This window comes from Mixophyes fleayi, chromosome 8, assembly GCF_038048845.1.
Source record: "Mixophyes fleayi isolate aMixFle1 chromosome 8, aMixFle1.hap1, whole genome shotgun sequence".
Lineage (NCBI taxonomy): Eukaryota > Metazoa > Chordata > Amphibia > Anura > Limnodynastidae > Mixophyes > Mixophyes fleayi.
Window position 1 is genome coordinate 88,859,915 of NC_134409.1, and position 27,409 is coordinate 88,887,323.

A 27,409-nucleotide genomic window follows, 5' to 3' on the forward strand; every position below is an offset into this window, starting at 1 on the left:
AACGTCTAAAATGTATTTTATTGAACGTTAAATTAATTTACATGACAAAGCCATATTATAGCAAGCAAGGTTTATAACATAGTATTTAAAATATTTTTTATTCTACATAACTATTATTTGGATTAAGCCAAAGACTACCACACTGCATAATTATAGATCAACTGGAAGTTAAAAAAAAGTAAAAAAACATTTTTTTGGCTGAAAAGTCTTCATGCCACAGTATCTTCTAACAACCTGCAAGTGGAGAAATGTTGTTTGTTATCAGAACAAACAAGTTGGCCCATTTGAATGTTTCTTATTTTAGTATGCAGGCCCATACAGACATTGGCGTTTTAAATCTGCAATGAAAAACACCAAATATCTGGGGAATTGATGCATTTGGCCTCTGCTGTCCAATCAAAAGGAGGCAAGATAAAAGCCTGCATCACAAAAGAGATTAACCCTTTTGCTGTCTGATGTTGAATGCAAAATTTGCTCAGTTGTTCCTACTTATTTTTCCATCTACATTGTTTTCACCAGGAGCAACTTTGTCCACATTTAAGAATGCTATACTCGTGGGTGTCTGCCGCCATAGGATTTATGGTGATGGCATCCCATGTGTAGAACAGCTATTACTGCAAATCGTACACTTAACACTGGTACTTAGAGGGTTAAATAGCGTCACCATCTGACCAGGAAATATGATACCATTTGTGATTTAGTATATTGGCCTGTGTATAATCTGACCCTTCATGTGTCATTTGCTGATAAGACAGGATTTTACTGGTGCTGAAAAAAAATTACCCAAAAACAAACAACCTACCTATGAATTGCTTTACAAGAGTATTATTCTTTAATACATGCCAACAAATATTTCCCTGATGTTTTCCCGAAAATCAGAAGAGAGGAAGCAAATGGAATGCAGCACAAGAAATGCAGGGTTTACTTCCCTATCAATAACAGGGCAGCAGATAACAGCTTATGCATCCTTTAGTCCTATAATAAAATCTGACTACACTGGCAGATGTAAACATGTGGCTTTTCACCTGTTATGAAACTCTAAGCCTCATATATGTCCTTATCAGCAAGTTTGGTGTTTACAAGCAGGTGGAAAGCAATGACATCCTAACCCCACACTTAAGGATAGTCAATTATGGCTTACACTTCTGCAAACATTGGCAAATTTAAATTCAAATACCTCAATTTTGCACAATAACAAGAATTTGGACATTTTGTGCCAGTCACTTCAAATACAGTATTCATTCAATTTTATTGGTTTATGTTAAATTATTAACTGTCCACTGTATAACTAAGGAAGGCTGAAATTGTATTTAACATTCTGTTTTAACAGAATTCATAAAGATGTATAAAAAAACCTTAACGTCACTGTGTCGATCAAGAAAAGTGTCCAATGCACAAGTGCATATTGAATATAAGCTCTTTAGTCTTTTCCTTGTGTCAACATCTTTGCACACATTTAAAACATAATATATTAACTATTGAAAGTGCACTGCTGGTTCCTGCTTTTCAGACTGACAATACTTTAGGTTCACTAAAGAGAACACTACTACACTTTTCTGCAGACCACAAGGAGGAAGAGCAAGATTCTGGCGACAATGGACGGAATACTAAGTGCAATTCTTAATAATAATCCTTTAGAGCTTGTCTTGATACACAATGTCAATACAACTCTATTATGTAATTTAAACACCAGCCAGACACACAGCACATGAAAGCAGCAAGGAAAGTGGAGTTGATTCAAAGTGCAAGGTTTTTAGGCGTTTTTTTATCTTTTATCTGTAACTAAGGGACTTTTTAGGACATCATGGTAATGTAGACCATTACTGTTGACAAGTCAGCCACTATTTCAAAAATGCCCCATCTGTGCAACAGTAGTGGATTTTGCTTTTGAATCAAATGAGTGAAAAGCTATACTGTATGGCCTAAGCAATATAAAACTATTTACTGGTATGAAGAAGAGCACATTTGACTGGATTATATTGAACATGCCTCTACGTACCATTCAACAATTCAAGTTTCCGAAGAGGTGCTGCAAACCTACTATACCACTATAGGAACTCTGTTTCAATGTGTTATATAACCATTGTCTATTATTGGATTACTAGAAAAATAAAACCAGTACTAGACAATGTAAGAAAGAGCACATTTCTTCTGCACCAGGAAATAACATTAACGTCCTGTTCAGTATTACACATTTAATTTTACATCCACAGCAAGTGCTGGGTGTGGAAAGGACTCAATGTAGAAATTGACAGACAGAATAGGTCACCCTGCCCTGTAGATTAGCTAGCAATTTTCTCCCAACCCATTAATCCTTCAAATCCCATCAAAACACAAATACATTAAAATAAAATAGCATTCAGGCTATAGCACCAAGAGAGCCAGAGGATACAAACTTCATTCCTGTTGCAAAACCAATTTGTTTGCAGACCCTCAGTTGAAATACAAGGCTAACCATTAGTTATCATCTTCTTAGTCACAAGTGTGCCCAGTAAAAAAGAAAAACGTATGGTAAGCTATATACTTTACCACTCTGTTTACTAGACCAATGCATTATGCAAGTGCCTCCTCCATAAAGGTCTGTAAATGCAAAAGTATACTGGGATGTTAGCACCTGGTGTCGTCTTAACTTCTGATTGCTGAGAGAGGCGTAGAAAGCAATGCAAACCAGTGACTGTGGCAAGAGGCAGATCCTAATAGGCTAACCACTTTACCCATGCCGATATATTACAAACACCCTTTCATCTGTAAAAGGGATATAAATAGGCGTTAGCACCAGTGAATTATAGAATACCATAGACCTAAAATGCATTCCAGAGATTACATTTCTCCCGGTCCTGAACTAGCTTTTCCACAACTAATTTTAAATAGTTAAAAGTGCATTCACTCAAAAGCTCAAGTTTTCAAGTTATGGCCCAAAAATAAGAAGAATTCTAGCCAATAATAATAATAATAATAATTCAACATTTCAATAAAAAGCAAAAAGGTCTACTCCACCCTTTTTAAACAATGTAATTTTTTTTTTTACTGCAACTCATTACCGTTCAAGTTCTTAAATTTTGTAAAAAAAAAAAAAAAAAAAACAAACACACCAAGACAGACAAAAAAAAAAAAAAAAAACACTACCCAATTTCCAATAGGAGCATACTTGAAAAAGTATGTCTTTGTCTTTTTCATTTACCCACGTTCTATGAACATGTAAATATTATACATATTATACACACACAAACACACAAACCAATGCACAATTACATTTCTGATTCTTCACTTCAAAAGGGAATTATACCTTTTGAATATGTAGCTCTGTTACTTTGTGTAATTATTCAGTAATAATCTATGATGGAGCACATTTTTCTGCATATTTGCACTTATTAATATAAAAGGGAACTATAAAATTGCTCAGGAGTTTGTATTACCAAAAGAAAAAGTCTTGTTTTTACTTACTTTTTGTGTGATGTGCCTTGAAGTTTTTTTTATTTATAGCTTTTCCTCATTGCATTACTGTGCACTTGGAGAAAAAAATAAAAAAAAAAAAAAAGCAAAAAAATAAATAAATCTATGTTAAGCAGAGCTTTTACTGCTGCTAATACCTATATGCGACATCCTGTAAACCCCAGTGTTGTAGATAATTTAGAAACATGTTGCCAAATATGCTTCTTTCACATTAATTGTAATACAACTGGAAAGCAAACAAAATGGAAAATTGGCAGTTGCAGTTGAAAGAGTCCTGAATATCAGCAGTGCCAGACAGCAGCTCAAAAGGCAAATAAAACTCTGGGGATGGATAAAGACATGTGATCCAAAACAAAATATTCCCATTGTATTAGTGACTGGTTAGACCACATCAGAAACACAGATAAATGTAAGGTTATGCATTCAGGGATCAAAAACAAGCACGCAATCTATAAATTAAATGGAATTAATTTAGGAGAATCTATAATGGAAAAGGATTTGGGAGTGCTCATAGACAGTAGACTTAGCAATAGTGCTTAATGTCAAGCAGCAGCTGCAAGGGCAAACAAAGTATTGGCATGCATAAAAAGGGGCATAGATGCAAGGGAAGACAGTGTTATTTTGCCACTGTATAAATCGTTGGCAAGACCTCATCTTGAATATGCAATACAGTTCTGGGCACCATTCTATAAAGAAGATAAATTGGAACTAGAAAGGGTTCAGAGAAGGGCGATAAAATTGATAAAGGGTATGGAGTCATTAAGTTATGAGGAAAGGTTAGCCAGTTTAGGCATGTTTACTTTAGAAAAGAGGCGTCTAAGGGGAGATATGATTACTATGTACAAATACATTAGGGGTCAATACAGAGAGCTTTCATGGGAACTTTTTACCCCAAGGACCATACACAGGACACATGGTCATCCCCTAAGGTTAGAGGAGAGAAAATTTCACAACCAGCGAAGGAAGGGGTTCTTTACAGTAAAGGCAGTAAAGATATGGAATTCATTGCCAGGGAAGGTTGTGATGGCAGATTCAATAGATATGTTTAAGAAAGGGTTAGACAAATTTTTAGCGGAAAGGTGTATCCAGGGATACGACCGTTAATTTAAATTAAGGATAGTAGTGGATATAGGGTAAAAATAGGACTGCAATATGGAGTCTGGGGATATTTTCACAATTGAAACAGATTGGCGGTTGCTTACTCTGGATTAATTTCAAATATAAGTGCAGGATCGCAGGAGATCCAAAATAGGTTGAACTTGATGGACTGGTATCTTTTTTCAACCTCATCAACTATGTTACTATGTGTAGAAATATGGATTAGTTTTGGGCACCTCACTGAAATAAAGGAAATAAGAGAACATGTGAGGGTTCAGAAGCAGATAAGCTCATGAGCAAGGGAATGAAGGTAGAAAAATTGAAAAAAACAGAACGATTTTGCCTAACAAATTTTTTGCATCAAGGACCATACAAATTTCAAGTGCTCATCAACTACAGATGGAAGAAACATGGTTTCACCATAATCATAGGAAGAAGTTCTTTACTGTAAGGGTTGTTAAGCTATGAAATTCCTTACCAAAAGTGGTGATGTCAAAGTCACAAACATAAAAAAAGAAAATTACTGGATGCCATTCTTACAATAAATGATACAGTATCTGTAGCCATTATTGATAGACCTTTATAGGAATGATTGATCCAGAAAGTTGACTGCCATGTTTGGGACCAGGAAGGATTATTGTTTCCCCCTGTGATGCCAAGTTAGCAACTGTCACATTAGGGATTTTAATACACAAAATCCAAAAGAAAGGACAAGAAATGATTACATGGGGCACTCAAATGGAATAGAAAATTAAAAAATAACTGATCTGAGTGAATAACTGTTAAATACAACTTTATTAAACAATAATTGTAAAAGTATCTAGTAGTGAAATAATTAAAAAGTGTATATGGAAAGTAACCATGGAGGTCAATAATAACTGATAAAATGGACAAAACATTGTCATAAATCTCTGGGCCCAGAGAAAGCCAATAGCGAAATGCGCGTCGGCGGACGCAGCGTTCACTACTCATTACTAATACAATTTATGATATGAACGCCTAGTTTTGAAACTTTACCTCATTAGATAGAACATTATTATTTTATATTGTTACTAAGTAACACGTATCAGCCGAAATACTATAGTGCCATCTGGTTGTTATTTTAAAGAGCAGCGCATATTATATTATAAGATCAGTCTGCTAGGGGAATTGTGAGACGTTCCTGGAGGCGGTTGTTACTCCAAAAAGCAGCGTATATTATATTATAAAAGACCAGGCTTCTGGGGAAACTGTCAGACATTACTGAAGGCAGTGTATCAAGAGTATGGGGATGACTACTGATATATAGTACCCTATGCATAGTGTTGTCTCAAGACTGCCATATGTGAATGCACAAATACATCATTACTCACGCTGTCCCGACATAGCTAATTGTGATCAGCCAGCGCTATAATTTGAGAAGGTAGGGAGAGAAATATTTACATTATCTTCCAACTCCATATGATGAATAAGACCCGGTGATATAATTTTATGGTGATTACTAATTTGAAGGGCATTTATCCTGTACATCACCTATTTATTTCTCCGGCATACATATACTTGGAAACAGAGTGTACCTAATAACCAGTAATAGATATTTAGCCCAGCATTTCTACCTCACTAGACAGGACAATAAGATTATCCATTGCAACAGTGACATTTCTCCGGCCGAAATACTATAGTGCCGTTTAGTTGTTATTGATAAGAGCAGCTTATATCATATCATTAAGACCAGTCTTCTGAGGGAACTGTGTGATATCATCGGAGGCAGTGTACTGAGAATATGAGGATGATTACCGATATATAGCATCGCACGTGAAGTACTGTCTCCAGACTGTCATATCTCAGTCATGCTGTTCTAGCATAGTTTATATTGATCTTCGGCGCTGCAATAAGAGAAGATAGGGAGAAGAATATATAGATTATCTCCTAGTTCGATGCCATCAGGGGAACTAATGGTACAATTTCATGACGATTATTAATCTGAAAGGTGTTCATCCTGTTTATTATTCATCTATTTTACTGGCACACATATATCATTATAAAGTGATAGTGCAAAATACCTAGTCTCGAGTAGTGTCGTGGTTGGACAAAAATTTTTTTTTTTTTTTTTATCCATTTTATTAGTTATTATTGACCTCCATACTTTCCATATACACTTTTTAATTATTTCACTACTAGATACTTTTACAATTATTGTTTAATAAAGTTGTATTTAACAGTTATTCACTCAGATCAGTAATTTTCTGATTTTCTATTCCATTTGAGTGCCCCATGTAATCATTTCTTGTCCTTTCTTTTGGATTTTGTGTATTAGATAATTGTCAATGATTGGGAGCACCCTTCACAAAGATATACAACATTTTCATGCCAATCAGAGTGAGACATATATCTGATGAGAAGTATAATGGAATGCCTGGTGCGGTGTTCTCTTCTGCTTTTGTAACACATTAGGGATTTTGTTTGGTCTTCCTCTGGCCCAACGCAACTAGAATCTATGACCTTGATTGAGAAGAGTCTTTTTTGAACCTTACTAGGTCAAGTAATGCATTTCTAATTTTAAGAGCTCTTAAGAAAACAAAAATATGCATAAATGCAAATATGCAAAAATAACCCCATAATAAATAAAAATGCTATGTGCCCATTTGGAAGAAATTATTTTACTTACAGTAGAGCACATTCCCGGTTTACATAAATATGTAATTCATTTTTTAAGTGTGTAAAGTCTGAAAAGTTGTTTTTTTTCTCTAAATGCCACGTTCATATATCATGCTGCCAATAATGGTCTATACCTCCTTTTGTATACATTACATTTGCCATTAGAATAGGTGCTTAGCACCTGTGATAATATAATTTAAAAGTTGCAACTTAAATGTATATTTGGAAATAATTTATCTCTCATTGCTGTTCTGCTAAATATTAAATGAGATCAAAGGCCACAGCGGATGACAAAGACACTTACTGATTGGGCCAAATGAGTGCCATCACATTCTAAGTTTAGATTGTACCATTGTAACCAAGTAAAAATGAATGAAGCTTAAAATTAATAAGTGGAGCTATTTCTAAGCACATTAATTATCCTAACAGTCAATTTAAGACAATGTGATGTCCACTATCTTACAGAACAGCACCACATATGAATCATGAACTTAATCTTGCAAATGAGTAGGGTGGCGTAGCAATAGCTTAAGAGTGAATTAACCTTTAAATAGTTGAACATCCTTTGTTCCTATAATTCTTTATCCCCCCACCCTATTTGCCAGCAGCTGCTACTTTCTCAAAGTCTTGTGCATTACAGAACTCCTTTATGGTGACCGTCAACAGATTGCTGGTGACATCTGTCACTACCACATTGGAACATGGCGACATGTCTGGACGCCAGTCTCCAGCCTCCTCTTCGGGATCAGATTCGTCAGGCTCACCTTGCCCCCGTTTGCTTGCTGAGGATTCTGGTGGAATAGAAAGATCCAACGCCTCAGATTCACACCAGTCAGGAACAGCAGGGCTAAGTGTCTCGGGCAACAACTTAGGAGGTCGGTCATCTGATGGAGCTGGGGAAGGACATCCAGAGGTACTAGAGCCATCATCGCCTAGCACTTGGCGAGTGTTTTCGTCATCAGCCTTTTCATCATCCGGGCCTCGAAGGGATGGCTTGTTGTACAATGAGAAGGCCCCATATTTCAGATGGCGAATCTGATTGCGAAGCATACTTTCACTGTACTTCTTGCTTTTACCAATCACTCTGTTCCGGGATGGGATTTTGGGGCGTCCCAAAGGTGGCTTTGCTCCTTTGTCAATCACCTTCAGATTGAGTATGATTCGGTTACGTTTTGGCTCTCGAGGTTTGGCTTTACGGTTGATGATTCGCACAGTCTCTGAAAAAGGCGACACAGGGGGACGCAGGCCAGAACTCGTTCCAGATGGTGCAGTAGGATCTGGACGGGGAAGTGGGCGGCGAGACATACTATGACAACGTCTGATGTCCTTTTTTAGACGATGCACAGAAGCACTGGAGTGCAATTTAGGGGAACAGCTTGAACCTGGTTTAATGCCAAAGTGGACGTCACTGATACGAAGAGCTTCAGCCTGGGCTCTGGCCTGTAAATAAGACATGTTAGAAGACTTAATTACAGGAAGCACCACTTCTTTGCACACTACAACATTGGCAAAATAGTTGCCCAAATTTTACAAACGTAAACCTACAATCCATTTCCATTACTAGAAATGCAAATAAGTTGTTAAAAGTTATGTTTTTGCTCGATAGACTTTATTTTCATGTTCAAAGTAATCAGTCCGATATCTGCTCCTGGCCCTTTGCATTGTTTTTTGTTGAGTATCAACAGGGATTGAATTGAGCATAACACCAATCAAGCATCGCTGTCTCACAGTGCTGGGCATCTTCTCTTTGTATTTGTCTGGATTTCCACCAGGTGCTCTGGGTTCCTCCCACCGTCTAAAAACATGCTGGTAGGCTTGGCTTGCAACAAAATGGATCTTTGTGTGTGTGTGTGTGTGTGTGTGTGTGTGTGTGAGTGAGTGAGTGAGAGAGAGAGAGGGAACATGGACTGTAAGCTCCTATGGGGCAGGAATTAATGTAACCAATAACCTTCTTTGTACTGTCCTGCATATGATTGTTGCTATATTAATAAACAATAAAGTTTGGAATTAGTTGAATGATTACCAACATAAAATGAAACGGCATCACAATCCAAGACTGACGTTTTGTTTTAATAGGATCACTGGCATTTCACCATACACCAATTCACTTTTGGTTACTCATTTCTTCCCTTCCCCCTACTGCTCTTAAGGATACTTATGAGAATTGAATCGATCACACTCACAGATTTTTCTTTTAGATGGATCTTACAGGATGAATAAAAAACAAAAACAAACACAAACATTCTTTGTCTGGAGAACAGAAGGCACAGTGCCAGAGTACCGGCACATATCGTGGCACCTGCAAATATAAAACCTTACTCTCACATTACACACCATTTACCCTGTTTAGGTCTTAAAAAAAGTTTACGCTCTCCTCTGTAGGGACATTTTTACCAATGGGGCCCTTCATTGAACACAAGCATACATGCATTTCCTCCTCACTGAATCTAAATCTTTCACCTCAACACCTTGTCTCTCGATTGCTTCACGGTACCTTTTTCTTTTGTTTAGGTTTAATGCTTGGGATCTTATCATGTACAACACCTTCACCTATTGTAGAACATCCACACCCATACAAAAATAATCACAAAATGAGCGTAGCAGCAGAGTAGACTGAAAATAGAGCAAAATAAGGTCAAATATTAGTAAAAGATTAGCACAATATCTTATTTTGCTCTACTATTACAGCATATCCCTACAACAAAACCAGAAAATGGCTAAATTCATCCTTCCACCAAAACAAAATAAGTGTCATTCTGCCAGTAGAACAAAGATTTCTTAATCTATCGAAGCAAAAACAGTATTTAATAACATCCAATGTAACTCAACAAATCAGTTTGGTGGGCTCATTCTGTAACAGAATGTTAAAGGTTATACAAAGAAAAAAAAAAAAAAAAAAAAAAAAAAAAAAAAAAAAAAAGCTCATTTGAGAGAATTACACAATTACCTTTAAAAGGAATGTTTTTGGTTTTGGGCCCCTTTTCTTGGGTCCATAAATTTCCTGCTCCCTCTCTCTGTATAAAGAGAGAGAATGAGTGAGTAGAGCAACAAAACAAGTACATAAGAAAGATGTGCTGTTGATAAGCAATATCCTGTACATAAATACAGAGCATATGATATAAGCATGTTCCACTATAAACAGCTAGCCTGCATTCTTTAACAAAGCATGCATAATATACCTTGCTGTCAGGAAATTTAGATATTTTCTGTAATACCTAGCACAAATAAACTTTTATCAATTCAAGTTTAATACATCTAAGGTAAAACTGTGTAAGAGTTCGAATCAACACAGTCCGAAAATATAAAAAAAAAGGCAGTTGTGTAGAATGCAGAGCTAAAGAGCATTGTTTCATAACAGTAGTATTGTAAAGTAGTCTTTAGTATATGTAGCAAGGAAAAAAAATAACTTACTTTTGCTCAAAAGCCACAATAAGCCGTGAATCCAAAATATTCTCCTCTGGTTCCCAAGTGCTGTACCTGCAGACATGTTATTCATCAGAATACAGGTTATGAAGAATGTATTCAGGTCAATACATATCCAAGAAACATTACAGATATCTCATAGTTAAAGACTGGCCTCCGGGAGTCTCGGAGTAGAGGTGGGTGTGAGAGGGCGGGACTCAGTGGATTGCGTCATTTTGACCCCACCCCCTGTGACGTAATGATGCAAACGCGTCATTTTAACACAGGGGATGGGCCAAAATTATGCGACTCCCGGAAAAATTGCATCATTTTGAAATTGCCCGCTTCACTAGGAAGTGGCCAGAGGCGGGAGAATTGACAGCTTTCCCGGGAGTCTGGGAGACCTACCCGGAATTCGGGAGTCTCCCAGGCATTCCGGGAGAGTTGGCAAGTATGAGATATCTAACAAACAAGCATTTATTGAATCCTGATATTGTACAATTCCTAAGTGGAACCATCAAATTATATTAGTACATTGTATATTAAAATGAACAAAACTCCTAGTTAACAAAAAATAAATTAAAAAAAATACATGGTTATAGTAGGATAGCGCTACATATTAGTATTTTGTATAGCATCTCAAAGCCTGCACTTTTTCGGCCAATATTAAAAGGTACTAGGTTCCTTATATCTCTAGAACCCCTCCCAAAGCAGTAGACAAGTGGACTCAAGCATAGGAAACAGCACCTGTACTAGATGACAGACTACAAACTGTCCTGTACAGAATTGTCAGAAAACTTGTGTCTGTCCAAGCAACTGTTGCTGGACATTATTACACAGTACGTTTTCAGACCCAAAATAGTCTATAATAAAGTTCATGTTTGCCTGCCAGTGGCATGAAAGGATAGGGGAAAAAAAAATATTGTATCAGATCGTAGCTAGGGCAATTCCTGTACTTGAAACCCCCCCCCCCCCAAAAAAAAAACAACAACACACAATTGTTCAATCAGCATCAAATTTGAAAAAAAAAATATATATTATATATATTTGCATAAGTTGTAGATGAACATGTAGAGTCTGAGTCATTAAGGAGTGCAAGAGAAAAAAAAAAAAAAAAAAAAAAAAGGGGTAAATTTGATCATGGACAAACCATGTTACAGTGCAAGGAGCGCAAATTAGTTTATTATTTTGCACATGCACACTCGCTCTCAAATTACCGTCCCTTTTCTCAACTCCCGTGCCCTTCCAAGCTTCTAGAGAGACTTCCCTACACTCGCTTCACATGCTTCCTTTCCGCAAACAACCTGTTGGATCCTTTTCAGTCTGGCTTTCGTTCTCAACACTCCATAGAGACTGCGTTGACTAAGGTTGTCAATGATCTGATAACTGCTAAAAGTAAACGCCGTTACTCTCTCCTAATTCTCCTGGATCTCTCGGCTGCATTTTACACCGTTGACCACTCCCTTCTCATACAAACGCTGCAATCCCTAGGTCTTCAAGACACTGTTCTATCCCGGTTCTCATCCTGCCTTTCTAATCGCTCGTTCACTGTTAATTTCTCTGGGGCCACCTCTGCTCCGCTTTCCTTTATCAGTTGGAGTACCGCAAGGCTCAGTGCCAGGTCCTCTGCTGTTCTCTATCTATACCGCTTCTCTTGGAAATCAAATAAGTTCCTTTGGATTTCAGTATCATCTCTATGCGGATGATACCCAAATTTATCTATCCTCTCCTGATCTTTCGACAACTGTGTTGCCCCGTGTAACAGACTGTCTTTCTGCCATTTCATCTTTCAATCTTTCTAAAACAGAGTTAAAAAAAATTCCACCCACCAACAAGAGCATACCTGACATTTATATCTCTGTTGATAACATGACCATAAATCCCACCCCACAAGCTCGCTGCCTAGGTGTAATCCTTGACTCACACCTATCCTTTGATCCCCACATGGACTCTATATCTAAATCATGTTACATACATCTAAAAAACATTTCCAGAATTCGCACATATCTCACACAAGACACTGCAAAAACCTTAAATTTATGCACTTATCTCCCGCATTGACTATTGCAATTCCCTCCTTACTAGTCTTCCCCAACAGACTCAAACCCCTACAATCTATTTTGCACGCTGCTGCAAGATTGATTTTCCTTGCAAATCGGTATTCCTCTGTTGAATCACTCTGTAGGTCTCTACACTGGTTGACTGATTTCTACCAAATCCAATATAAAATACTTTTACTAACCTACAAGGCCATCAATAAAGCTGCACCAACATGCATCTCCTCTCGTCTCAAAATATCTCCCAACTCGACAACTCCGTTCTGCACAAGATTTGCGTCTCCCATCCACACTCATTACCTCCTCCCATTCCCGGTTACAGGACTTTTTCGGGCTGCACCCACTCTATGGAATGCTCTCCCTCGCACAATAAGACTCTCCTCTGGTCTACAAACTTTCAAGCGTTCTCTGAAAATCCACCTATTTAGACAAGCTTATAATATTCCTCAACCACTCTCTTAACCTCGCTACCTTACCCTATTACCACCCATTACACAATTTCACACAAGACAACTACCCCCTGACCAACATTGTTGTGCAACAGGATCATTTAGCTTAGGAGTCACTTTTACCTTTGCAGTCTGGCTGGGCCGAAACGCAAAATGTAGACTTAACCTCATGTGTCAAACTCCCATTATCCCATAGATTGTAAGCTTGCGTGCAGGGCCTTCTCACCCCTTTGTCTGTTTTACCCAGTTTGTTTATTAGTTTACTATGTTTGTCCCCAATTGTAAAGCACTACGGAATATGTTGGCGTTATATAAATAAATGATGATGATGATGATGATGATGATGAATACTGGCTTTTTTGTCAGGTTGCACACAAATACTTGGTAAACTTTCAATGTTGGTGTAAAAATAAAGTTATCTAGGACATGCCCTACCCAAACTATAAATATGTCCCCACATTTTAAATTTACCTCCCCCTCCAAAGCAACATTGGTTTTGCCAAGGTGCAAAGTTACTCCTCTTCTTTTTTTTTTGCTTTGCTTTCCTTAATGACTCAGGTTCATAGGGTTTTGCCTTTTTTTCTTGAATGACAAACAACTAGTAAAACTATTAGTAAGCCATTAGTAAAACAATTTAAGTTGTTCGCCGACATGTTTCTGTGAAAATCAATCCCACTTCTTAAATCTCTGGTTCTTCATTGGGTCAATAAAAAAAAAAAAAAAAAAAAAAAAAAACCCAAATCATTGCTACTATAATTTTTATTTATTTTTACCCATTTCCTTATAAAATTTTCTATGCAGCACAGTAACACACACACACACACACACACACACACACACAGTGAATCCTCAACTGCCTGGCTGTTAAGTCTAAGTTAGAATACTCATGTATGTATTTCACATGTAGGATTTACATTTATTTTTTTCATTTTATGAAATACCACTTATTATCAACATATATTTATATAGCACCCGCAAATTCTGTAGCACTTTATATTGTTTTATCACTGTGCTTGTCCCCAATTGTAGACAGAGGTAAGAGGGCCCTGATTGCAAGCTTACAATCTATAGGACAATGGGAGTTTGATGGTTAAGTAATATATATTGCATATTGGTCCCACCAGAATGCAAAGGTAAAGAGTGCTTAGTGGTCTATATGACCCAGTCACAAAGCAATGTTGGTTAGAGGGTTGTCGTCTTGTTTACTGTGTTAAAGGGTCGTAATAGGGTAACCTAAAGAGATTAAAGTAGTGGTTGAGGAATTTTATAAGCTTGCCTAAAGAGGTGGGTTTTTAGAGAACTCTTAAAGGTTTTAAGAGTAGGGGACAGTCTTCTTGTGCGAGAGGGGGAATTCCACAAACTTGGCGCAGTCCACAAGAAAAAAAAAAGAAGTCCTGTAATCAGGAGCAAGTAATGAGGGAGGATGAGCGATGCAGATCTTGTGCAGAATGGAGGTGTCTACTTGGGAGATATTTTGAGACAAGTGAGATGTATGATGGTACAGCTTTGTTGATGGCCTTGTATGTTACATTGTAGAGAGTGACTCAGCAGACGAAGAATGACTTGCAAGGACAATCAATCTAGCCGCTGCATGCAAAATAGATTGTAGGGGTGAGAGTCCGATTTGGGGGAAGACCAGTAAGAAGGGAATTAAATAGTCAATGTGGGAGATGAGGAGTGCATGAATTAAAGTTTTTACAGTGTCTTGTGTGATATGTGTGTATTCTGGAAATGTTTTAATACAATTTAAGTATAGAATCGATCTTTGGAACAAAGAATAGTTCCAAGTCAAGGATCACACCTAGGCAGTGAGCTTGTCAGGTGGGATTTATGATCACATTGTCAACAGAAATAGAAATTTTAGGTAGGCAACTTCTGTTGGCGGGTGGCAATAATATAACTGTATTTGAAAGACCGAGTTTGAGTTGGTGAGAGGACATCCAAGATGAAATGACAAAGACAGCCAGTAAAGCAGGCCAAAACAGATGGGGAGAGGATAGATAAATTGGGTTATCATCCACATAGAGAGGATACTGAAATCCAATGAAGCTTACTAGTTTTCCATACAAATGGTATAGATAGATAACAGCAGAGGACCTAGTACTGAGCCTTGCGGTACTCCAACTGATAAGGGAAGCAGAGCAGCGGTGGATCCAGAGAAATTAACACCGATAGAGCGATTAGATAGGTAGGATGAGAATCAGGATAGGACAGTGTCTTGAAGATTGTAGCGTTTGTATGAGAAGAGAGTGGTCAACAGTGTCAAATGCAGCAGAGAGATCCAGGAGAATTAGAAGAGAATAATAGCCTTTAGTTTTAGCAGTGATCAAATCATTGACAACCTTAGTCAATGCAGTCTCTGAAGTGTTGAGAACAAAAACCCCATTGAAGAGGATCCAATAGGTTTTGGGAGGAAAAAAAGTGTGAGGCGCGAGTGTAGGCAATTCTCTCGAGAAGCTTGGAGGGGCATTGGAGCAGACAGTAATTTGAGAGAGAATTAGGGCCAGAATTTTGTTTTCGCAGAATGGGGGAGAGGCAGAACAGATTTTAATTAGAAGTGAAATGAGCACAGGAGAGAGGGAACTACTGATTAATGAGGGTATAGAATCAAGAGGACAGGACGTAGGGTAGGAAGATAAAGAGTGGATACTTCATCTTCATTTGTGGGATCAAATGAAGAGACTGTCAGAGGGTGCTGGGAAAGAATTGAACCAAATGCTTGTCAGGGATGATGATACCATTTCAAGTTGTATCTCATCAATCTTGTCTTTGAAGTAGGAAGCAAGATGTTGGCCACTGATAGTAGGATGAGGGTTTGCTGTGGAAGGGTTGAGAACATTAAATGTGTTAAGGAGGCTTTGGTGTTAGAATCCTGAAAACAGATGAGAGATTGGAATTATGTTTGTTTTGTCCAGAGCATTTCAAAAGGAGTGGTATATACAGTACATGTGATGTACAATACTTACGCCGAGAAAGTTTTTGGATTTCATGTTACTTTAGTGTGCCACGGCTAACATTAAAATCAACAGAGTATGAAGAGTCACTTGATCAAGTGCTGTCTCTAGGGTTTGATGCAAATGAGGTACTGCCATATCAGGGGAGGACAATGTAGAAATTGGGGAGAGAAGGTGTTGGAGAGAGTTGGAAAACTGATGAAAAATAATAGAGCTAATATTTCTGCAGGTATGAGGAGGCTTGGTAGGAATTTGACAGTTGAGAGGTTAAAGTACTGGGGAAGAGATTGTAGCTGATAAAGTGATGACCACAGATGGGAGAAAAGGAGTGTTAATTAAATCAGAAACTGAGCAGAGACTAGAGAAAACCAGATCAAAGTATTGGCCAACCCAATGAGTAGAGGATTAAATCCACTGGGAGAGCCTGGGGGAGACAGTTAGAGAGAGTATTTTGGAAGCAGAATTGGAATGTGGATTATTAATGGGGGATGTTGAAATCAACCAGGATGATGGTGGTGATGTCACATGATAAAAAGTAAGGGAGCCATGCAGAGAAATGTTAAAGAAATAGTTGGCATGGTCCAGGGGAGGGGGATGATAGATCACAACATGTATAGAGACTGGATTAAAAATCAGACCACCATGTACTTCAAAAGATGCGAATGTGAGTGATTGGACATTTGGTGGAACTGAACGTGCAATGTGGGGAGCCCACCTCTCTGTCTGCCTCCAGGTCTGGAGGTGTGGGTGAAGTAGAGGCCATCATGTGGAAGGGCTGCAGGTGAGGTAGTGTGATTGTTTAAGCCATGTTTCTGTTATTGCCAGAAGATTGAGGTTGTTTAAGAGGATGTGGTCGTGTATGGAGCAAAGTTTGTTACAAACAGAAAGTGCATTCCAAATTGGCACATTTAAAGCACTTTGGAAGAGATGGGAGACAGGTGATGTATTTGAGGTTTGTTTAATTTCAGACATCTTCTGATATGTGTGTGTGGGAGAAGTGAGGGGGACCTGGATTATGTGATATATCACCAGCTAATAGAAGCAGAGAGAAAGATAGGATTGTAAGATGTGTGCCCTTTTATTTTCTGGTGAGAGGATGTTACAGTTAGTGACTATAAATAGGAAAAAAAAGTAATAAATGGATAATGTGGACAAAGGTATGTGTTGCAGAAAGGGAAAAGGGTGATATAATTCTAAAGATAATGCCATGAAATGAATGTAAGAAAAGCAATGTGTTAAACATTGTGATCCAAGAATAAAGGGTAAGAAACTTAGGGAAAAACAGAAATACCTAGATGCAATGTCCACTGCATTAAAGAAGTGCAGAGTCATGTTGTAGTAGATGTAGCTTATTTCTGGATGACTTCAGATCTTGTTCAATGTTTGTTCAACTGTATTTTCTTACACTGAGAAAATCATCTGCCCCCCTTAGACTGAATGTCAAGATATAGTGAAGCAGATTGGTCAGTTGATTCGAGAAGGGGATAAAACTAATGGGCTTATTCAGGCTAGATGTGTGCCAGTCCAGTGTCATAAAAAAAAAAAAGTTCCCTTATCAGCAACTGAACACAGGTTACAGAAATATGTGTCCTTAGTGGTCAAGATGTTAAGAATAAAAATAGTTTTAACATTCAAAAAACTATGAACAGTGTTAAAGAAAAATAAATATAAATGGGATCTTACTTTATAGCCCAACCTTTCCATTTCACAAGGTATTCAATACGGCCCTGAAATAAAAGACAGAAAGGACTCAATGCTTTCATACATTGACAAGCTTTAATTTCTACTCATACATTTTTTCAGTTTGATTACAAGTGCATCATTTGGTTCAAGTCAAATTAAAACAAAAAACACAGCAATGTTTTCTTATTTATCAATACGGTCCAAGTTCTTTAATATGGAGGGTCATATTTGTTTGGAAATGTATAGCGAGTGGTTAAACAAAAAGTCAGCACTACGTTACAGTAGCCATGGACCATGTCAGCTAGATATAAACACATCAGAACATTTTGTATACTGCACATACCAGTAGGCTAAATGCCAATATTTCTTTGTGCCCGACACTCTGAAAATGCCAACACTGATTGCCAACAGTGACAATGCTGGCATTAAATGGGCAATGCCAGCTGGTCCAATGACTAAAAATATATATATTTTTTTAAAAACGCGCGCCCACCCTCCCTACGCAAATGGGCATGGGGTCCCCCTGATTTTACACCAACCAGCACTGGACTGTGCCAGTCAGGGATGGTGGCAGTATAGAAGGGGAATCCATAGCGTAGCGTCCCCCTGCATTAAAGACACACATTACTTAGGGAGATGGGGTCTGCAAAAAATGCAGACCACCTAACTAGGGGTACCCATCGGAGCTGAAAGCCCCTGGGCGTTAAGTGTGGGGGTAATAAAATGGTTAACAGTAGAATAAATACTATTTGGAGTTGGTACATTACACCAAGTAGGTAATTGGTTGGCAACATGTGTGACGCATTGGAGAGGGTCAGTAGCAGCATCAGAGCTCATTAGACGGACAGCATCAGTAGACATTATTTAACGGATGATAGAATAAAGACACAGGGCCTGAATCATTAAGGAGAGCAAAGCATAAAAAAGGAGTAACATTTGCACCTGGGCAAAACCATGTTACATTAGAGGGGGAGATAAATTTAAAATGTCGGGACAGATTCATAGTTGGGGTAGGACATGTCCTAGATCAACTTTTAATTTCATAATAATAATAAAGCTATCAAGTATTTGTGTGCTAGATGAAAAAACAGCCAGTATTTAACTTATGTGCAAAATAATAAACGGATTTGCACCCCTTTCATTATAACATGGTGTGTCCCAGAGAACATTTACTCCTTTTTTGCCTTAATGACTCAGGCCCACAGTGTTAAATGGTGCAAGATGGCATTATCCTTGGGGCTACCCACCCAGGTGTCATACATACATGTATTCAACAGTTAGAGCAGGGGTAGGCAACCTGCGGCTCTCCAGGTGTTGTGAAACTACAAATCCCAGTATGCCCTGCCACCTATCTGCTGGTTATCTACTGGCAAAGCATGCTGGGACTTGTAGTTTCACAACACCTGGAGAGCCGCAGGTTGCCTACTCCTGAGTTAGAGGATTGACAGAATAGGATTGGTAGGCACCTTTACAGACAGTGTTGTAAAATAGACAATGACAGACAAATTTTGCATTCATACAAACCGAATAACTGAATTTATTAATATGAAAGGGAACAGTAATATTTGGCTCTCTGTTGAAACAAAATGAAATAACATTTTAATTATATATATATATATATATATATATATATATATATATATATATATATATATATATATATATATATATATATATATATATATATATATATATATACACACACACACACACACACACACACACTTGTCCAAATAACAAATAGTAATTATCCCTGCTTGGCTTTACCGGGGATGTTTGGTGGACTTTTTTTTTGCCCAATAGTTTTGTTATTTTAATGGATTTTTTAAAAAATTGCAGGATACAGATATAAAAAAAAGGGATGGAAGGGGAGGATAACAAAAGTTGCAGCAAACTTGTACAATTAGAAAACATGGGTTGTAATAAAATTAACAATTATAGGATCTCACAAGGAGACACAAAGTTATGCAGTTACAAAAGAAATAATAATATGGAAAGAAACAAAAGTTGTATATGTCCTTCCAAAGCATTGAATTTCCATCTAGTGAGTATTGGATCATTGGGGTGTAACAGGTACAGGCAAAAGGTAAATACAATAATGGTTTTAATGATAAAAGTAAAAAATGCATTACTTTACCCTCTTTCAAAATGTATACAGTTGTAACATTGTTATTGCAATACTCGTTTAAGATGTCCGCTATGCTATTTGAGTAAATGTATCGTTTTAACTTACTATTGAGATACGGGGAATGTGCAGCACCTTTTGAAGGTTAAAGCGCCACCTATGCGGCCCCTGAAGTGCATCAGACTGCCGTTCATTAGTCTAATCTCTTTATTATCTAATTCTGTAGTATAGACTTGTTATTTAACAAATAGGTACAACGCCCTTCTAGAATATTTATGAATTTAATTTCAAAGCTACATTGCGCTTTTGCATGAATTTTAGATATATAAACGGGGTCTTGGAATTCTTCCACTGTTGAGCTATTGCTGCTCTACCTGTGAGAAGGATATAAATCTAGCTACATATTTATCAGAAGGCAAATGTTAAAGGACAATTATTTAGAAGATCTGTGGCAGGAAAACAATCTCAATATTAAATTCTATAACTTGTTTAATTAAATAAAATAAAAGTTATATCTAGAAAAAAGTTTTAACATAGGACAATCTTTCATTCAGTTTGCTAGATGTTAATACATTCTGTGCATCATGTTCGTCATAATTTCTGTATGATTGATACATATTACAACACAGTTGTGCTTTAGAAATATCTCCACCCACTCTTCTTTCATTAATGCAATTCGTAGATCTTTTACCCACACATATTTTGCATTGAAGGTTTTTCAGGTTGTTTGAGTTAGGGGAACTTATACGGAAACCACTTCAAAAGCAGCACAACAGAAAATAGTGTTGACCACAGCAACCTAACAGATTCCACACTATTACAAGCAGAAGATATATATTATAAAAAATATTCTTCACTGTATTTGCCATTAGATTATATTTACCTGTGTACGGTTCCTTACGCATGTGGTGCATTTGCTGGTATTAAGGGCCTCTAGAGATTGTAAGCTCTCACAACCAGGGCACTCTAAGCTGTCTCACGTCAACACCTACTTGTCAACCACCTGTGTGTTTTTAAGCATATTATGTTTTTATACCCACTGCCTGGCACCTGTTGCACCTACCAAATAAAGAATGAGGAAATGCTGAGTAACAAATGGTTTTAGCTCTGACCACTATCTCTGAACAGTCTGTATTTCTCAGAATTCTGTCTGCAAACTGTTATGCTCACAGCTTTCCTGGATTTCAGCTTCCCTGCCACTAATATCTGATAATATGCAATACCATGAGAATACTATTAATATACTACAAAGTTCTGTCTTAGTATAGCACATTCAGTGTTCTGACCAGAAAATTTTGCCAGTCAGGTGGCAATAAGCAGCAGCCGGATGGGACAATTGTAATACAATAATAATGAAAAATGTTGGAGATTTATTTCCCACACCTGTCAGGACTGGTTAGCCTGGTGGTCAGTGGTCTAACACAGTGCCTGTTATAATAGGAGAAACAATGGTTTATTATATTATAATAGTACTGTTGGGCTCCAAGATTCGGGTGGCAAGTAAAAACAGCCAGGTGGTGCACCGGGGAAATAGGTGCTGGGGAGAACACGGACATCCTATTCAGGAGAGCCACAATTCATGAAAAGCAGGTATTCATGTCTTATATATACACACTACTCTTTAATGAGCAAAAATGATGGTGAAAATACAAATTTTAAATGCAAAAAAAACTTTAATAGTTGTGACCAGTGCTTTTTTTGCCATAAAACTCACAGGAACAGAGTTCAGGCAACTTTTTTAGACGGATTTTCCAAGTTTTAAAAGTAACTTTTAAACATTTGATGTTTGGTCCACGTGGATTTGAATCGCCCTGTCGAGAGTAGCAGGTCGGCGGCAAAATCATTAAAACGGTGCATGCGGGCTGCTTGTGTGTCGAGTCCGATACATGCGTACTTCGTCCGCGCTGGCTGTGATGGCACTGCTCAGCTTGTGACTGGTCGCGCGCTGAGAGCTTATTGTGGGCGGCGACCGTTAAGTTTCATTATACAACTGACCTGTGTAGGTGTGTGTACAGCGATTGACTATGTTGTGCGAGTTCTGGCACCTTTTTTCGTACAAAAAATGCACTGGTTGTGACCACCAATCTGGAGAGTTTCATTTTTTTCAGATATTACTGGTGAGTGAAAAGTTTGCCACAAAGGAAATTGTTCTTACACATATGGACTTATAGCACGAGAGTTCTTAAACTGTCAAAGCACTATTTAACCCAGTGTTGGCTAACCTGTGACACTCCAGGTGTTGTGAAACTACAAGTCCCAGGAATAAGCTGCTATATATATATATTGGCAGAGCATGTTGGGACTTGTCGTTTCACAACACCTGGAGTGTCACAGGTTAGCAAACACTGATTTAACCCATCTCACAGGCTATAATGATTTTAAACCAAGTAACAATGAAGTGTAAGGAAAAATAACCTTAAAAGGGCTGGCAAACATATGTGCTACGGTTGAGGACTCCATAATTTTTTAATGATTGCTTGGCAACCACTTGAAGCATGACTTGAGCTACAGTATTCCAAAACGATTTAAAAAGCTTTAAACCCTTCCCAAAGTCAAAAAGTATTCTTTTTTTTTTCCTTTTACACATCCCACACTTGAAACTAAACAAACAATGTGTGTACAAGCCAATCTAGTTCCATGTGTAGTACTGCAGAAACTATTAACGTAAAATATAAAAGTATAGCTCAAGTTTATCAATGAAGATGGTGACTGTGTTGAAAGAGTTTGGCCTTGAAGGTAACAAACAAAATATTAAAGAAGTTATAAGTGACACCAATTCATAGAGCATTGAGGCGAGCGATATGCAACTGCATTGGAGCGCTAACAGGTACAAAGTGCACAGAGCCTTAGTTAAAAGAGCAGACCTTAGCAAGCAGAGTGTTAACCATGAATGATGCAGAGAAGCCAACAAGTTTCAATGGTGATGTTTAGCCACAATGACACTTTTTATTATTTTGGGCAGCGATTTTCATTAAAGCTTTTCAAGAGTGTGCTCATTCAAAAGATGTTTGTTAGTGGGGATACCCCATGTGGTTTTTACATTGTAGGTGCAATTTACATTTCCAGTACATAAAAAAAAAAGTAACCAACAGTTCCATTAATTCACAATTTTGTATTACAGAGGTTGCTCGCTTTGCACATTCTGTTCTTAATCCAATATTCTCTTTTTATTTAGCAAATAGGAAAGAATGGAACAGCTCCCGATGGGCTTCAGTCAGTGACAATTGCCAGTGTGGCAACCCATCTCTCAGCCTCAGGTTACAGGAAGGGTTCCCAGGAACCAGAGACATGGTTTCAGTAAAAAAAAAAAAAAAAAAAAAGAGTAATTGAGAAAAGCTTATAAAAACGTCTAAGTGATTTTTTTATTTTTTTTAAATTGCCAATTGCAGACAAAAATTACTCCATCAAAAAAACATGGAAATAATGCTCTTTATATGCTATTCTCTTTCCTGGGCCAGCTTCCTCCAGACTACACAGAAGACTTGAATTGGTATAGAGCAGGGGTCCTCAAACTTTTTAAACAGGAGGCCAGTTCACTGTCCCTCAGACCGTTGGAGGGCCGGACTATAGTAAAAACAAAAACTATGAACAAATTCCTATGCACACTGCATATATCATGTAAAAAAAATGACAGACAGGCAGCGGCGGCATAAACACCCGGCGGGCCATATAAATGTCCTCAGCGGGCCGCATGTGGCCCGCGGGCCGTAGCTTGAGGACCCCTGGTATAGAGCAAGTTAGCCTAGGCTCAAGCACTCTACTGTTCAGCAATGGACACTGTGCTCACTCTACTCTTGGTTTTTTATGTACCTCATTTTCGTCTGTGCAAAGGGACAAAACTACATACTGGTGTAGTGGAGCAACAAAAATTTTACCATTTGTGTGAATAAAGGACCATGGTAACATTTAAAGACAGTGTGACTAGATCACTTATAAGTAACTTATGGTATACATTATGGTATAGGGAAATAGCACAGGGCACTTATTTATAATTGCAAATGCACTTATTTTTGATAGTGTATATTTTGTGCTCAGAAATCTTTATTTCTGAGAACAGGGAAGAAACTCGTTTGTTTTAACCTTGCTAGAGGAAATGCATGATTTCTGAGGTACATATTGAATACAATAAGACTTTGTGGAGGAAGTTTTGTGTATTGTGAAGTGGAGTTGTTGGACTTGTTTGGGGTTTTGTACCTTTCTTTGGGAATGTGTATTCTGCGACTGTCTGAAGAAAGTACCCATGTTAATCTCATGTTAGACCTTTTGATATGTGAGGGTCCAGCACCTGAAGGCACAGGAAGGTTTAATTGGACGTGCTACTAGATTTCCTGTGTCTAAAAACAATCAGAGCAAGTTTTAGAATATCACAGATAAGTGTAAATATTGTTAGCTTTGCATTGCATGTAAATCCATGTTTGGATAAACAAATTGCACCCTGATTCTAAAAATAGCTCAGAACTCAAGGGGGCTGGCTTACCCTTTGAGACTATGTCCAAATCTGTATAAAAAGCTCTGTCTTGTATTGTTCTTCTTGTTCCATCTGACCTGATCACTGATACCATCAATCATTGTGACTGCAAATAAACATCACTTGCTTCAAAGACCTGCTTGAAAACATCTCCCATGTGACCTACAGCTTAGATTCAAAATCTAATCTGTTTGCGGCTGTCTGAGGTTTGGACCCAGCTTTTCAGCACCACCGCTCTGCCCGCTAGCCAGCAGCTCTGCCAGTGTGATAGGCCAGGGGGATCCATCCATCCACAGCAACCCTGATCTATAGGAAGAGGTCAGGAGCACCAGCCTAGGTACACCAGTAACGGGGTAGATTAACAGTGTCAGTTATACAGAAGAAACCCGGTTCTAGATGCTGGTAAACAGTCCAGTGGTGGCAGCATTTGTAAGCCCCTCCTACTGCGGTTAGAAGGCGCAATTGGGATAACAAAAGGGAACGGTGGCAAAGTAAACCCAGCAGCGACAGACAGGGTGGCATAGGCAGGCCATCCTGTCACAGATAGATAGTGTCTGAAACACTTGTTAAAGAGTTAATAAATGTAAATTAATAATTTGATAGATCTAAAGACATTGTCTGGCATTCTAATATACTGACAAAAATTACAATATTTCATATTTGTATGCAAACTTGTTGTCTACTTCACTGTAATCCATCATCTGCTGTTATCAGTCATTTTAGAATGCATGTTCTTACTGACATGAACTCATATACAGAGCAAATAAACTTTCCCGAAGATAAAAATGTTACCTCTTCACTTCTAAGCTCTACTAACTTCTGCATTTATAATTGATACATACATTACTAGAGATAGGAGAGTATTCTTAAAATAAAAAAATAATAATACATTTTAGGTCTACCTTACACAGATTTCTGAAAATTATCTGGACTAGGCCATGAGTGTGAGAAGACATTGCAGCAAGCCCTTCAAAGCCTAAAATGGTCTTTAGGGAGCAATGGCTTACACATAACTAGGGCAACATAAATGACTTTCAACTTGCCTTCTCATAATGGACAAGCATTGTAACACTGCATTAAATTCACACAAATGTTCAAACAGGTCCATACATGACAAATGAGCTGTATGAGAACTGTTTCTTGCATTCAAAAATAAATACAAACGGCAAAAGTCATTTTTTTTTATAAAACATTGTCCCCTAAACATAGGCTGGAACAATAAAATTAATGATGTAAGTTTATACTTTAAATCAGGTTTGCAAGAACAAAGCTTACACTGTAAGATATGTTAGAGCAATGATTGGGTGCTAAACTGACAGACAGTAAGCAGAGCAAAGAGAAAACTACACTTAGTTTTGGCCTAGTGCCAAAAATGTAATGTTTACTTACGCTATATAATAATATTAGCATGAACCAAGACAAGTTCCCGTTTAAACTTTACAGTACAACAAATAAAATCAGCAATTTAAGAGTATGTTTGCCACAGACAGTACTTTCGAATATTAATAAAACGTTGTGTTATGGACTCACAGCATTATTTTGTAATTTAACAATGTAAGGATTAAAATAATAAAGATCTGGCACAAGTTAACGACTAGATACAGTATCATAAAGTCTGATTGTTTCGTAGAAAAAGAATCCTTAATTTAGAACAAACAAACAATACAACTGAAGAAAATGAAAAAATGTCAGTAGACTGAGGGCGTGTGAGGTCACACTATAGGGGGCACAGCAGGAAACCTACATGCCTATGGTTACGTGTGAAATGTCACGAATAAAAGACAAATGTAACGAAACTAATACAATTAAATAAAAAAAAGGTTACACATTCAAGTCTTAATACAGTAGAAAAACAAACATATTGCAGGTCTGCCGTGTATGATGGCACAATATACTGGTGAAGACAGCTGGTAAAACAGACGCTACTGACAGACACCACACAAGTGGGCGATGCGCAATTAAATGGGCACTTGGGGTGGCATTGAGCCAACAATTGATAACAATTTCCATTTTGAATATCATCGCGTATTTAGGATCGATATATGGAAACGACATGACAGATGCAGAACCAGAGCCGCGCCATATCGCTGCTGCAGGGGCCTGCGCTTTGGACTCTGACTGCGCAGTTCGGAGGTAAGAATGACGTGACGTTCCCGGTGTAGTAACTCTGCCGCAATACAATAAGAAGCCATTCTATGGTCTCACCTTTCTTATGCGCCGTTTAATAATGGATTCGGCGGCGAAAACCCGTTCCCCAACTGCAGACAGCTCCATGTTCAGCGCGTCAGCGGCCAGAACTAGCAGCAAGCGGATAACTCCTCCCTCCCAAGACGCCGCTGTCATCTCGACTATGGCCGCGCCCCTTACCTCTGGCAACGTGTTAATCCCGCCCACTCTCTCTGTCAATGTTCCAGCCCAAGCTTCTGGCTGGTTCACGCCTATTTTAAAGTGCTCAATTCTATTTCCAGCCGTTCGCTCCACCACCCGTCGGAGCTCGTCACGCACAGTCCCCGCCTCTCTCGGGCATTCTGCGGCGCTTTCTTGCAGGAGCGTCACTTAAAGTACGCGTGCTCGCGTTTTTTTTTTTTCTTTTATGTAGTGATGGGAAATCTAGTTCATTTTGAAGATTAGCTCATTCTAATCTAGTTCACACAAAAGATTAGTTCAAAAGATGAGTTCATTTCACTAATTTCACTCAGTAGTTCATTTAGTTCAGTTAGATCACTGGCTCTGGGTCACTGCTGAGAAAAGTGATTGGAGACATAGGGGGGTATTCAATTGTTAGCGAGATCCCCGGAAAACGAGCGCTCTAAAAATATTAGCCTTAATACGGTAATTACTCGCTGAATTTCATAGCTGCGAGATGAAATTTAGCGAGTAAACTACCGTATGAACGGTATTTACGCACATATTACCGTATTAACGCTAATATATTTTGAGCGCTCGTTTTTCCTGGGATCTCGCTAACAATTGAATACCCCCCATAGAATTAATCTATTACACATACTGTAGATGAGTTCTAGTTCTGTTAAAATTATCAGATAAGTTTAATATGTCAGATCATTTTTAATATTTTTAAAAAG

The 27,409-nt window shown here is 38.0% G+C and overlaps 1 protein-coding gene across 3 annotated transcripts; it reads right to left on the bottom strand.

Annotated features, from left to right (window-relative positions):
* CBX6 (chromobox 6) lies at positions 1-26,707 on the bottom strand. Of its 3 annotated transcripts, XM_075182840.1 has the most exons (7): positions 26,532-26,707; positions 17,734-17,777; positions 10,600-10,665; positions 10,136-10,202; positions 7,953-8,628; positions 3,445-3,508; positions 1-2,745 (listed from the first exon to the last, which is right to left on the bottom strand). In XM_075182840.1, exons 1-6 carry the CDS (start codon positions 26,667-26,669, stop codon positions 3,474-3,476), a joined length of 1,026 nt encoding a protein of 341 aa, XP_075038941.1. In that variant the 5' UTR covers positions 26,670-26,707; the 3' UTR covers positions 1-2,745; positions 3,445-3,473. The 3 variants fall into 3 exon arrangements, with proteins under 3 accessions (XP_075038941.1, XP_075038943.1, XP_075038940.1); XM_075182842.1 differs by lacking the exon at positions 3,445-3,508; XM_075182839.1 differs by lacking the exons at positions 1-2,745; positions 3,445-3,508 and having other exon boundaries at positions 5,116-8,628; positions 26,532-26,704.
* Between the last annotated feature and the right edge of the window lie 702 nt (positions 26,708-27,409).